Genomic DNA, 13,764 nt, shown 5'->3' on the forward strand with positions numbered 1-13,764 from the left:
CTCCAGTATTCTTGGACTTTCCTGGTGGCTCAGCTGGTAAAGAATCCTCCTGCAATGCGGGAGACCTGGGTTCCATCCCTGGGTTGGGAAATCCCCTGGAGAAGGGAACGGCTACCCACTCCAGTATTCTGGCCTGGAGAATTCTGCTCTGGTCGCAAAGAGTGGGGCAGGACGGAGCAACGTTCACTTCCACTTTCCAGCAGCAGGGCTCGCGCAGGCGTCCTGCGTCTCCCGGGTGACAGGGCGCAGCGGCGGCCGCGATGACGTCAGGCCCGGGGTCGGGACGCAGGGCCTGTCTGCGGCTGCGCGCGCGCTCCCCAGGTTCCTGGATCCGGGTGGTCTTCCGGGAGACCGGCGTTGGGAGCCTGCCGTGTGTTCGCGGGGCGGTGCGGGGACCGCGATCGGAGGGCCCGGCGACGTCTGAAAGTCCAGCCCGCCTTCGCCCAGAGGGTACGCGGGGGTGGCGCGTGCAAAGGTCGGGGTGGGGTGGGGGACAAACGCGTCTTCTTCAGGAACTGCTGAGCGCAGAGGCTGCGAGGGCAGGCGGCCGGGCAGGTAAACGCGCGAGATGTATATTGAGGAGTTCAGACACTTGTCCCCTGAGGTCAGAGGACAGCTGTCACCTAGCGGCGGGAGCATGGTCGGGTCTGCATGTTAGGGCCCCTTCTGAAATTGTCTGAAGGCGACTGTTGCGCCCCCCCAAATGGTATAGATGCCTCCGCCCCCCCACCCCCCAAATGGTATAGACGTTCCGTTCCGTTCCGTGCCTGTAAATGCTCTAGGCGTCCCAGTGAGTGGTAACAGCCGACCGGCCATGCAGGATCAGCCTGGCCCTTGTCACCACCCGCCAGGCAGGTGAAGTGACTTTGCCAAGTTCGCTCCACGCCTAAGCTCTAAAGTTGGAATCTGACGCCAGGTGTCTGGCTTCAGATACTTGTGTGTAACATCATGCAGTAATGTCGGTGGCTTAGGATTCTGGAGTTTGGACTGAGGTCGTTAAGGCCCTGGACAATCTTCTTTACTAACACATTTGCTTTCATCACCTGGAAGGTGAGAGTACTGATTGTTCTGCGGTTCCTAGCATCTGGAAAGCAGCTGCTCCACCCACAGTCAATGTTTGCTCAATAACTGGAGGTTGTTAGAATAAGATTTCTTGAGCTCAAAGAGAAAGGATAGGATTTATTTGGTATTCAGTTCAGTCGCTCAGTCGTGTCTGACTCTTTGCGACCCCATGAATTGCAGCACACCAGGCTTCCCTGTCCATCACTAACTCCCAGAGTTTACTCAAACTCATATCCACTGAGTCCGTGATGTCATCCTCTGTCGTCCCTTTCTCCTCCTGCCCCCAATCCCTCCCAGCATCAGGGTCTTTTCCAATGAGTCAACTCTTCACATGAGGTGTCAAAGTATTGGAGTTTCAGCTTCAACATCAGTCCTTCCAATGAACACCCAGGACTGATCTCCTTTAGAATGGACTGGTTGGATCTCCTTGCAGTCCAAGGGACTCTCAAGAGTCTTCTCCAACACCACAGTTCAAAAGCATCAATTCTTTGGCACTCAGCTTTCTTCAGTCCAACTCTCACATCCACACATGACCACTGGAAAAACCATAGCCTTGACTAGATGGACCTTTGTTGGCAAAGTAATGTCTCTGCTTTTTAATATGCTATCTAGGTTGGTCATAACTTTCCTTCCAAGGAGTAAGCGTCTTTTAATTTCATGGCTGCAGTCACCATCTGCAGTGATTTTGGAGCCCCCCAAAAATAAAGTCTGACACTGTTTCCCCATCTATTTGCCATGAAGTGATGGGACCAGATGCCATGATCTTAGTTTTCTGAATGTTGAGCTTTAAGCCAACTTTTTCACTCTCCTCTTTCACTTTCATCAAGAGGCCCTTTAGTTCTTCTTCACTTTCTGCCATAAGGGTGGTGTCATCTGCATATCTGAGGTTATTGGTATTTCTCCCGGCAATCTTGATTCCAGCTTGTGCTTCCTCCAGCCCAGCATTTCTCATGATGTACTCTGCATATAAGTTAAATAAGCAGGGTGACAATATACAGCCTTGACGTGCTCCTTTTCCTATTTGGAAGCAGTCTGTTGTTTGGTATTAGAGAGGTGCAATGAGGGAGGGGTTTGGTAACTAATTGGATTCTGGGACGGGGGCAGAGAGGACTTCCAGGCTGGCACTTGGGTTTATAGGTCAACTAACCCTAAAAAAAAATGTTTTGTAGTTTTCTGAGTATAAGTTTTACACTTGTTTTGTTGAGTTTATTCCAAGTATTTTATCATTTTTGATGCTGTCATAGATAGAATTGTTTTCTTAATTTCATTATTGAGTTGTTCACTGTTAGTGTATAGGAATCAGCTGAGTTTTGCTTACTGATCTTGTTCCCTGCAAACTGGATAGACTGATCTATTAATCCTAATAGTTTTTTAGTGGATTTCTTAGGAATTTCTGTACAAAATCATGTCATCTGCAGGTAGAGATAGGTTTCTAATCTGGATGCCTTTTATATCATTTTTTGCTTGATTGCATTGGCTAGCACTTCCAGTACAGTGTTGACTAGATGTGGTAGAGTGGACATCCTTGTCTTATTCCTAATTTTGGGGGCAAGGCATTAAGTCTTTTATAGTTAAGGACAATGATAGCTAGAGGGTTTTTGTAGATGTCTTTTATCAGCTTCAATAGTTTTATCAAACTATTTCTAGTTTGTTGAGTTTTTATCATGAAAGGATGTTCGATTCTGTCACACGCTTTTCTGCATCTATTGATATGATCTTGTACTTTTTGTCCATTTATTTTGTTGATATGGTGTATTATGTGAATTGATTTTCAAATGTTGAGTCAACCTTACATTCCTGGGATATATCTCATATGGTTGTGATGCATAATCTTTTTAATATGTTGCTGGATTCACTTTGCAAGATTTATTGAGGATTTTTACATTTATATTCATGAGGGATATTAGTCTGCAGTTTTCTTGTCATCTCTTTGGTTTCAATGTAATACTGGCTTAATGGAGCGCTTTATAGGTGTGTTCCCTCCTCTTCTATTTTTTTGTAAGAGTTCGTAAATTTTTATTTTTCTTCTTTAAATATTTGGTAGAGTTCACACTGGAAGCCCTCTGGCTTTTCTTTGTGGGTATTGATTCCTAATTCAGTCTCTTTCTTCTTAATGGATCTGATCTCATGTTCCATTTCTTCATGAGTCAGTTTTGGTAGATTGTGTCTTTTTAGGAACTTGTCAGTTTCACGGAAGTTATCTTACTTGTTGGCATACAGTGGTTCATAGTATTCCCTTAGAATCCTTTTTATTTCTTTAAGGTTGGTGGTAATAGTCCCGCTTTGGTCCCTCAAGTTAGGAATTTGTGTTTTCCCTCTTTTTTTTTAACTGGGTCAATCAAGCTAAAGGTTTGTCAGTTTTGTCAGTGTTTTCCATGAACCAACTTTTGTTTTTGCCGATTTTCTCTTTTCTAGTCCATACTTCTTGCTCTAGTCTTTTGTCTACTTGCTTTCTGCTTGCTCTGGATTTAGTCTGTGCTTCTTTCTCAGCATCTTTTTTTTTTTAATTTATTTATATTTGGTTGTACATATCTTTAGTTGTGGCATGTGGGAGCTAGCTCCCTGACTGGGAATCAAACCCATTTCCCTTACATCAGGAGCATGGGGTCTTAGCCACTGGACCACCAGGGAAGTCCTCTCAGTATCTTAAAGTGATTGCTAAAGAGCTTGCCCAGGGCTCGTGTTCTGAGCTTCCCCCTCTGCCACTTCTCAGTGGTGGGAGCTTACAAAAGACAGCGAGCTTCTCTGAGTTGGGGTTCTTGCATCCTTTAGAGGGCCAGTAGAACCTGCTCTACAGTTTAAGAGATGGAATAAGCTGCTGTCTGTCGAGGGCACAGTCTCTGATACACAAGGTATAAAAGTGGCTCAGTTATGTCCGACTGTTTGCAACCCCATGGCCTGTAGCCCGCCAGGCTCCTCTCTCCAGGGAGTTCTCTAGGCCAGATACTGGAGTGGGTAGCCATTCCCTCCTCCAGGGGATGTTCCCAACACAGGGGTCGAATCCATTCCCTTCTCCAGGGGATCTTTCCAGCCCAGGGATCGAACCCAGGTCTCCTGCATTGCAGGTGGATTCTTTACTGTCTGAGCCACCAGGGAAGCTATCTGACTCGAGCAGGTCCTCACGTGTGCCCTGCGGATCCTTCCCCCTCACCCGGAAGACACAAGGGTCTCGCCAGTCAGACTGACCACTTTCCCATTGTGTGTCAGCAGTGTTGACCATCATACTCAGAGTTCGACCTCCCAGACTATCCTCATGTTTAACTACAGGATTTAAATGTTCTCCTGGACCTTAAAGAGTTGCCCTGGGGGTCCACACGCAGGACTCTGCTCTCTTGGTGTCTCTCTGGGTCTTTGTTCACAAGCCCCTCCCATCCCTGCCTTCATTGACCCAGACACCAGAGAAGGAGCTAGTCTGCTCAGTAAATTCCAGAATGATCCTTTGGTCAAGAGAGCTAGGTTGCTCTGTTAGTGGGAAGCCAGATGCTTCTGTGTCAAGTAGAGTCACAGACTCTGAAGACATCCCCCGTCCAGGTCGGCTCAGGGGGACTCCAGGGGTGTGGCTGGAGCGGGCCGGCCAGAGCTCCAGGGTGAGGCTTCCCGGGCTGCGGGTCTGGTGGCTCTGGGCAAGTGAGGCATCCTCTGGCCACGCTGAGCGCTTCACAGGGCCGGCCATAGGGCTGCTCTGGGCCCCCGTCTGACTCTTGGTCACCTCGTTGCAGGAGTGGAGGCCAGAGCACTCGCCTCCCGCCCTCTCCTGGGAGAGTGGACACCAGCTGTGTGGGGTCGTCCCCACTGCCCTTTCCTTTGTGATCAGAGCTGGTCTGTCTGTCTTTCGCATCCCGCGGCACGGTGATGGCGTGAGAAGGGCGCGCTGACTCGGGCCGTGTGTCTGTGCAGGCGGCGGCCGGGAACGATGGTGCCCGTCAGGGAGAGCAGTGATGGCCCCATGCTGCTGGACCCGCCCCAGGGGCCCCTGCACGTGGCCCGCGCCCGCGCTTCGTTCCCCTGGAAGGAGCTGGTGCTGTTCTGGGAGGGCGAGGACATCCTGCGCTACAAGGTGAGGCTGGGCTGGTGGCCGCTGGGGGCCTCAGTGGCGCGGGGGGGCTCTGCTGGGCTCCTGGTTCATCAGCAGAAAGATGGCGGGGTCCTCGGGGAACTCTCGGGAGCCTGGAATGAATGGACACAGACAAACTGGGCTTCCTAAGCCTGGTACCTTCCGCTCTCCCCTGAGAAGGAGTCTCATCTCTGTTCCTGTGTTTCTGGGTTAGACTGCCCACCCGAGGCAGCCCGTGGCCTTGAGAAGGCCATGTAAGCCAGAGCTTAGTGAAAAAATGACGTACTTTGCCTCCAAATCCACTGTTCCCTGCCTGCTGCATTTCCAGAAAACCATCTTCTCAGCTCTGGAGAACGACCCCCTCTTCGCCCATCGCCGTGGCAGCTGGCTCTCTGTGGAGAAGTACCAGGAGCTGAACTTCCTGCGCTGTAAGAGGATCTTCGAGTACGACTTCCTCCCCATGGGGGACGTGCTGGGCAGCCTGCCGAAGGTCCTGGCGCTGATCGAATGCCTGGGCATGTACGACTGGTCCCTGGCCTCCAAGTTCTTCCTGCACGTGCTGGTGAGCTGCCCCGGCAGAGGGGAGGAGCGGAGAGGGGCCCGTCCCACGCTGTGCCGGGGCTCAGCAGCGCTCCGTCCACCGAGCCTGAGATGCGCTCGGCAGTTGCCTCTGTGGTTTGCTGGTTGGCAGCATTTGCCCACTTCTAGAGCTCTGTGAGACTTGTGCATTTGGGAAACGTTCACTTAAAGAGATTTCTAGAAAATGATAAAGGAAACAGAAGCAGAGATGAGGGACTTCCCTGGGGGTCCAGTGGCCAAGACTCCATGTTCTCAGCGCATGGGGCCCTGAGTTTGATTGCTGGTCAGGAACTAGATTCCCACAAGCTGTAACTAAGAGTTCGCGTGCTGCACCAAAATAAATAAAGAGGAAAAAAAAAAAAAAGAAAATTTGTGAAAAAACAAAAGCAGAGATGAAAATATGTGGGTAGACCTTGTGACTTGTAGTGAAAAAAGCCCAGTTTTTTTCAGCTGTTTATGCAGACTTACACACGTCAGTGCTTGAATAATGCAACGCAGTTAAAACTCGATAGAAATAGCAGCTCTGGGACTGTTATATGAAAAATCATGATAAGTGGAAGGAAGGGAAGGAGGGAAAATAGGTCAAAGGTGAAGCCTGTTTTTCTGCTTCTTTGATACGCGGGTGGAGATAAACTTGGGAAGGTGGTGTCATCCATGTGCTGTCTCAAAGAAAGGTGGGCTTGCCTTGCCCATCCCACACTCTCGTCCCCCCGCCCTCCACTCCCACCCCCTTGGTGTTCATGGACCCTCTCCTGGTCCTGTTCAATGCACGTAAATGGCTTGTGACAAGGACCCGGGTCTTGTCACTCTGTGAGCGCAAGGCCAGGCAGCTGAGTCCTAGGGTCTACCTTGGGCCGTGGACCCCAGTGCTGCTTTGTCTGGGAAGCTGGAGCCCTTCCTGGGGGCTGGTGTGGTGCCGGGGGCTGGGTGTGTGTGTGTGTGTGTCAGAGTAGGAAGTGGGGGTAAAGTCCCAGAGTGGCAGCACGCCTTAGCTTCCACCTGTTTACATGGTGATGTTGTATTTTCAGACTTTTGGATTCGCGATTTACAGCTCCGGTTCCGAACAACACTTCAGATACCTTCCGAAGGTCTTGAGTATGGAGGTTAGCTGGGGTTCACGTGTGAGCTCGTGTCCTGTCACCTGCTCTCCTTGGAGATGGGTGGGGAGGGCGCACTGCCGCAGAGGGTCTGCACGTGGGGGGCCTCTCCTCTCCCTTCATGCTGTGCTGGGGCTGCTCGCCAAACAGTTCATGCTGTTCTCTACCAGACTGGGCCGTGCCGGATTCCTAGCATGATAGGAACTGAACTTTTTCTTATCGAAGTAGCACCTTCGTTTTCTTCTGCAGCTGAGAGCTGCCCTTAGCCACTTTGCTGACTTAGCCAGGCCCCCATCAGCCCTCTGCCGGCTGCCCACCCCCCAGGCGGGAGCTGCAGCCGGTGGCAGGCTGCCTCAGTGAGCCTGCTGGGCGTCAGGCAGGAAATGGAAACTGAGGGCTTTGGTTGGTGGTCTGGGCCAAAAAGGAGGCCTGGCGGCAGGATCCCTCCAGGAAGGTGCAGAAAGGGCCTTTTCACCTGACCACATTCTCTGTTTCCATGCTAGATTTTTGGATGTTTTGCTCTGACGGAAGTGAGTCATGGGAGTAACACCAAGGGCATGCGGACAACCGCTCACTACGACCCCACCACCCAGGTAGGTGATACCCACCCGTGCTGTCTCTAGGCTTCGAGCACGTGAAACCTGGTGTTGTCACATAATTAGACCAAGAAACCTGGCTCTTGCCTAAAAGTGCACTCCGAGATCCATCACGCTGTGAACAGCAGAGCTTAGGAGATGAAGGTTGTGAGCGGTGAAGCCTGGCCGCACCCGGGCGTCTGCTGTGGGTTGGACTTGGGTAGGTTGTGAATGAGGCGAGGGCGCAGGCTGTCTTTTTATAAAATCTGGGTTTACCTGGTGTGCGATTCGTGAACATTGCAGCTGCTCGTGTTTTATGGGGCAGACAGGAACACAGGTTCGCCTTGAGCGTCGTCCCTCTCTAGCGGCCTGCCCCCTGTGCCCCGTGTGGGGCCAGGCTCTCGGGACGGCAGCCCAGCCCCTCTGGTCCCGTGGCCGCTCCTGCACCCGTGGACGCTCCGTGGCCCCTGTGTGGCCGGCCCCGCTTCGCGCTGTGCGTTGAAGGCCGCTCTGTGCGGGCTCGGTCCTTAGTGCCGTGGGGACCCGGCAGTCCTCGGGGAGGGAGCTCGTGTCCCAGAGGAGGCCAGTCCGTGAGCAGACAGCGGCGTGGTGTGTCGGCTGGTCTGTGCAGCAGGGCGCGGGGGAGAGGACGGGCCGTGCGGGGAACCCGTGGTCTGTGCCGCTCCCCGTCCTGCCGCCCCTCTCCCGTCACTGGTGTTGGGCTTCTTGGCCCCCACATCTCCCAGATGGCCACATCCTCCTGCCCCTTCCTCAGGGGTCCTGTGTCTTGGGAACCTGCGGCCCTTCCGCCGACTGGTGCGTGTGGTTTGGCTGAGTTGCGTGCAGCAGGGTGAAGCCTTGCCCAATGTGTCTGCTCACCGTGTGTTTATTCATGGGACAGGTGGGCTGGGTGTGCGGAAGGCGATGTGGGCAGGGGGTGTAAGAGGATGAACCTGAGAAGCCCCTGGAAGAACAGGGGTGGTGGGGGGCGCGGGTCACAGTGGGTGCCCTGCAGGCTGCTGGTGGTGCCTGGGAGCAGAGACAAGGGTCAGCCACACCCCACGGGCTGAGAGCAAGCAGTCCCATCACCAGCGTGGAGAAACTGGCTGTGCCAGGGGCTGTGGGGCAGGGATGGGATGGGACCAGCACGACCGGTCCCATCTGGGAGCATCACTACCTGATGTCACGAGTGACAGGGAGATGCAGCGTGTTGATGGGGAGGAGAGAGCAGTGGTGTGTGCTCGAGGGAGCCAGCTGGCTGGGTGACACCCACAAACAGGTGGGACCTCCCCGGGGGGCAGCCCCCAGCCCTGCTTCCCTCTGCTCCCTCCTGCCTCCCCAGGCCCCGGGCCGTGTCCTCAGGGGACCTGTCCTCTCCTGTCTGCTCCTTCTTAAATTTATGTGCTTGTCTACCTTGTGCTTCTGGGCTCCCGGGGAGCTTGTGGGGGGATAGACAGGAGCTGAACTTGGCGAATCAGCAGTGGGTGGGGAATCAGGCAGGTGTGAAGGCGAGGAGGGGTCCCCCGCCCCGATCTGTGCTTGGGGAAGGCTCCCTGAACGGGTGAACTCTGTCGGGGTGTTGGCAGCTTGCAGCGTGTTTTACTGTTTGCCATGTTCATCATCATCTTCCATAGGAAGGTTCTTCTTTAAGTCATAAGACCCAGGATATGCTTTTTTTTTTTTAAATGGGGCTCCCCATGCCATACAGGAAATAACCTTCCATCGTTCTTATTCACACCTCCAAGGTTTCGAACAGAGAAGACTGAGTGTGTCAAAGAGATGCAGACTCCAGCGTGCGTCCGTCTCTAACGTCCATTTTTTTCCCTCTCATGCAGGAATTCATCATCCATTCCCCCGATTTTGAAGCTGCCAAGTTCTGGGTTGGCAACATGGGCAAGACTGCTACCCACGCAGTGGTGTTTGCTCAGCTGTACACGCCGGGGGGCCAGTGTCACGGGCTGCACCCCTTTCTCGTGCAGGTAGGGGCAGGCTTCATCCCCGGGGTGGGGGGTTCTGGCCACATCCGGAGATGTTTTCATCACAGCTGGGGGCAGGGGTGATTCTGGCATTTAGGGGTACAGACGCATACTACATAAAGTTCAACACTATAGTGCACAGGACACCCACCCACCACCCCCCCGCCCCCGGAAGAATGATCAGCCCCATATGTGAGGTGCTACCGCTGAGAAACCCCAAGCCCAAGCTCATCTCGGGGAGAGTCTCCATCCTGCTGAGCGCCAACGCCCAGGCTCTGGCAGCTGGTCTGAGGGGCTCCAGGAGTTCTGAGGCGAAGTCTGACTTGAGGGTTTTCATGTAGCCCCTTCCCAGGTCACAAACAGAGCTCTGGCTGTTGGGGGTGCCTGGGACAGCCGGCTGACCCGTTCCCCACTGCCCAGGGTGGCTGCAGTGTCCACAGACCTGGAGCCCCCAAGTTCACCCAGGACCTTTGTGCACGGGCCGACTGGATACCGAATGAAACCCAGCTCCTGCCATCCCCAAACCCATTCTGACATTTTTTATTTTTATTCTGAGACTTTCCTGACGGTGGGGAGGCTCTCACGAGAGAAGAATTCGTGTCACATACACAGGCTTCCCAGGTGGTGCGGCAGTAAGGGATCCGCCTGCCAACGCAGGAGACGCGGGTTAGGTCCCTGGGTCGGGAAGAAATGGCAACCCACTCCAGTATTCTTGGCTGGAAAATCCCAGGGACAGAGGTGCCTGGCAGGCTGTACCATCCGTGGGGTTGCAAAGGGTCAGATGCGACTAAGCACGCACGACTAGCCATGTGAAAGTGAACAGTTTAGCGGCAGTGAGTGCGTGCACGACGTCCTGCTGTTCTAGTTTCAGAGCATCTCCTCTTCAGAAGCCCCACACCCAAGGAGCACGCCCTCCCTGCCACCCCCTGCCCTGGCCTGGCAGCCCTTTGGCTGCTTTCTGCCTCTGCCTCTTCTGGATGTTCTGTAAGAAAGGAGTCACGCACTGTGTGACCATTTCTGCCCGACCTCGTCCCCTTTGCATGTCTCTGAAGTTCATCTGCGCTGCAGCCTGCCCCAGAGCCCCCTTCCTTTCTGAGGCCGAATGATCCATTGTGTGGCTGCTCCACAGTTTGTGTGTCCGTTCCTCCTTTGCTGGACGCTGGGCGCTTTCTACCTTTTGGCTGTTGGGAGTGGTGTTACTGTCAACATTCATGAGTCCTGTCTGTCTGTACATGGGTCCTCAGTCTTTTTTGGGGGGTTGGTACCCAGGAGAAGAATTGCCGGGTCTTATGGTCACCCTGCGTTGAACTATTTATGGAATCCCATACTGGTTGCCAGTGTTTTACATAATCCACCAGCAGGGCTGAGGGGTCTAATTGTTCCACATCCTCACCAACACAGGTTATTATCCATTTTTTTTTTTTTCCGTAACTACCCTAGAAGTTGTGAAGCAGTATCTGGTTGTGGTTTTGATTTGCGTTTTCTTAATAACCAACGGTGTGGAACATATTTTCACGTTCCAGTTGGCCGTTTCTGTATCTTCGTGGTAGAAATGTCTGTTCAAATCGGGATGGTGAAAGCAAAGGCTATTTGCTCAGAGCTGGCTGAACTTGTGCTTGGCAGAGACTCAGAGGCAGGCGGAGGGCTGTGCGAGCTTCCTAGTGGAGCAGAGGGTAGCTCAGGGCGCCTGATGGGGGCTGGGGACCTGGGGGGAGCTGGGCACGGCTGCCAGAAGAAGCGGCATCCTGGGGACTGGTCAGGTGGGGCCTTCTCTGACTGAGTCTGTGTCGGAAGCAGGACGACGACGAGGGAGCCGTCAGTTATTGATCGAGTCCTGGCCTTGTCCGGTTATTGATCCAGTTACTGATCCAGTTACTGATCGAGTCCTGGCCTTGTCCGGTATTGATCCAGTCATTGATCGAGTCCTGGCCTTGTCCAGTTATTGATCCAGTTACTGATCGAGTCCTGGCCTTGTCCGGGTATTGATCCAGTTACTGATCGAGTCCTTGGCCGGGCCTTGTTGTGAGTTCCTGGGCTCTGCTGTGGGCTGATGGTCAGAGCGCGGCTTTCCCACGTGGTCTGGCCATTGTCCGTGTGTGCACTGAGCCTCTTGGTTCACTTCTGAATCGGGTGTTTCTGTTGCTGAGTCACGAGGGTTCTTTACGCGTCCGCACAGGCAGCCTTCTCAGACAGAGGGTGTGCAGATGCTTCCTCTCGATCTGTAATTGTCTTCACGTTCACAGCATCGTCCTCTGTGCGCTTGGGTTTGAGTTCCATGGCGTCCGCTTGATCCATTTCCTCCGATGCTCATGCCCTTATTTTTATTTCATTTTGGCCACACCACGTGGACTGTGGGGTCTCAGGTCTCCGCCCGGGGATTGAACCCCGTCCCTCGGCAGTGAACGTGCAGCGTCGTAACCACTGCACACCAGGGAGCTCCTTCCTGTCCTTAGTTTTCAGCTTACAGTGATCGCCGGCAGACCGTGTGTATTTTTTGATACCTGAGGCCACCAAACCCTGCTTCTGGAGCATAGGAAACCGGACCCGAAGGCAGCGTCTTCCGGTGCGTGTGTCTCTCAGATTGTGGAGCCGCGCATGATGTTCTGCATGCCCTTACGCGTTGCCCTGTGAGCCCTCAGGAGGTGTTGTTGCCCCTCCATCCAGCCCATGCTCTCCGGGCACCTAGCCTGTCTCCCGTGCAGCCCTGAGGGCGGCGTGAATCCTGTCCTCGTGGAGCTCACCGTCTTCTGGGAAAGAGAGGGTGAAATAAGTCATCACAAGAATGGCGCTAATGGCAAAGAATTCACCTGCCGGTGCAGGAGATGTAAGAGACGCAGGTTCGATCACTAGGTGGGGAAGATCCCCTGGGGCAGGGGATGGCAACCCACTCCAGGATTCTTGCCTGGAGAATCCGCATGGACAGAGGAGCCTGGTGGGCTACAGTCCATGGGGTCGCAGAGTTGGACACGACTGAGCGACTGAACACCCCCCGCCCCCCCCGACACATGCTATATGTCATTAGCTGATAGGTGGAAGAGTGTAATTTTTTTTTTAATTTAACAGAATTAGTTTAATACATTGTAGTGACTTACACTCTCTAGGTACTAATACTCGGTTTTTCTTTTTTTTCTGTGGCAGGAAACAAATTTATTACCTTATGTCCAGGATGTCATCAATTGTAAAATACACCATTGGTTAGAAAACAGCTTTTTGAGAGACAGGGAGAAAAAGCAGCCTGGTTAATGGACCCATCAGTTTTAAGACATATTCTGATTCATTAAAATGGGAGCAAGTGTGTGTCTGGCAGTGGAGGAAGTCCGCCATGATAGTTGCTGGTTCCCACTTGTAAAGCATCTGCTGGGTGCCAGGCCCCACTTGAGCTGTTTCACTAAGTCCCTGACTTGTTGGGTCACCCAGAGGCAGACGTTAGTCCCAGTTCATGTTAGGAAACGGAATGGGGAGGGGTCCATGTCACTCTCCCAAGGCCACACAGTCAGGAAGCTGGGCTTGGAAGGCAGGTCTTCTGAATTCCAAAGTGCTTTCCCCTGTCAATAGCTTCTTCTATGGGCTAAGGAGTCACAGGTGAGTTCTCTCCGGAAGAACAGTTTGTGCTTGTAATACTTGGAATATATCCTGAATCTGGCAAGGTGACCGGGAAGGGCAGAGGTAACACAGAGCTGTCATCTGATCGGCCTTCAAATGCTGGACCTTAGTGGTGAGATGATAACTGGAGAGAGGATTACTCAGTGTCCAGATAGAGGATAGCCAAGAATGAGCCTGAGTGAAGGTTAACCCAGCCCCTTGCTGGGGGCTGGACGGAGGTGGTGACCAACCACCAGGCTCGTTCTAGGCCTGCGGACACTGCAGCAAGCTTTCATCCTACAGACCATCCTGTGTCTTCCTCACGGTCATCCCATGTCTTCCTCAAGGTCATCCCTTGTCTTCGTCTTTGACTCTTTGCTAAAGAAGAAGTAGACACCTTTGGAGAAGAATTGAGTTTTTCCCAAAGCCTTTCTTAAAGAGGGAGAGGGGTTCTGATCCATCATCACGAGCCAGCTAGCAGTCATTTAGTGCCGGAACAAGTCATAAAGCAACAAGTTGGGCGTGTGGTTAGTGGTCCAAGATAGTTGCCTTGTGCCTGACTGTGGGGCTGAACATTTTGCTCTGTGAGCTGTGGATGTGGCCCTTCCTCTGTGGTCACCCCAGGGCAGCCCCTCTCAGGAGCCTGTCTTGACCCCTGACTCCTGACCAGGAGGCTCCCGGGCTATCTGTCTGTCTGCCTGCCCGTCTGTCTAGCTGTTGTGTTTGGAGAGACAGCGAAACCCCGATCAGTGGATTCCCAACGTAGCACAGCTTTTTGGAAGGGTGGTGGCAGGGATCTGGACAAAGCAAGGGTGGAGTCAGGCAGGATGGGGCTGGGG

At 53.2% G+C, this 13,764-nt stretch overlaps 1 protein-coding gene across 3 annotated transcripts in view; it reads left to right on the plus strand.

The window, feature by feature from the left end:
* Positions 1–291: 291 nt before the first annotated feature.
* ACOX3 (acyl-CoA oxidase 3, pristanoyl) overlaps positions 292–13,764 on the plus strand; it is a 50,431-nt gene continuing 36,958 nt past the window's right edge. For 2 of the 3 annotated variants that reach the window (XR_011485979.1, XM_070462446.1), the window contains exons 1-6: positions 292–450; positions 4,960–5,119; positions 5,445–5,678; positions 6,724–6,798; positions 7,296–7,385; positions 9,203–9,346. Coding sequence is in view for 2 of the 3 variants with exons in the window: in XM_070462446.1 (XP_070318547.1) it covers positions 4,976–5,119; positions 5,445–5,678; positions 6,724–6,798; positions 7,296–7,385; positions 9,203–9,346 (687 nt within the window). In the remaining variant the exon portion in view is untranslated. The remainder of the gene's footprint in view (positions 451–4,959; positions 5,120–5,444; positions 5,679–6,723; positions 6,799–7,295; positions 7,386–9,202; positions 9,347–13,764) is intronic. The other variant, XM_070462445.1, reaches the window with a different exon arrangement.

Source organism: Odocoileus virginianus, unplaced genomic scaffold (assembly GCF_023699985.2).
Source record: "Odocoileus virginianus isolate 20LAN1187 ecotype Illinois unplaced genomic scaffold, Ovbor_1.2 Unplaced_Scaffold_5, whole genome shotgun sequence".
Taxonomy (NCBI): Eukaryota; Metazoa; Chordata; class Mammalia; order Artiodactyla; family Cervidae; genus Odocoileus; species Odocoileus virginianus.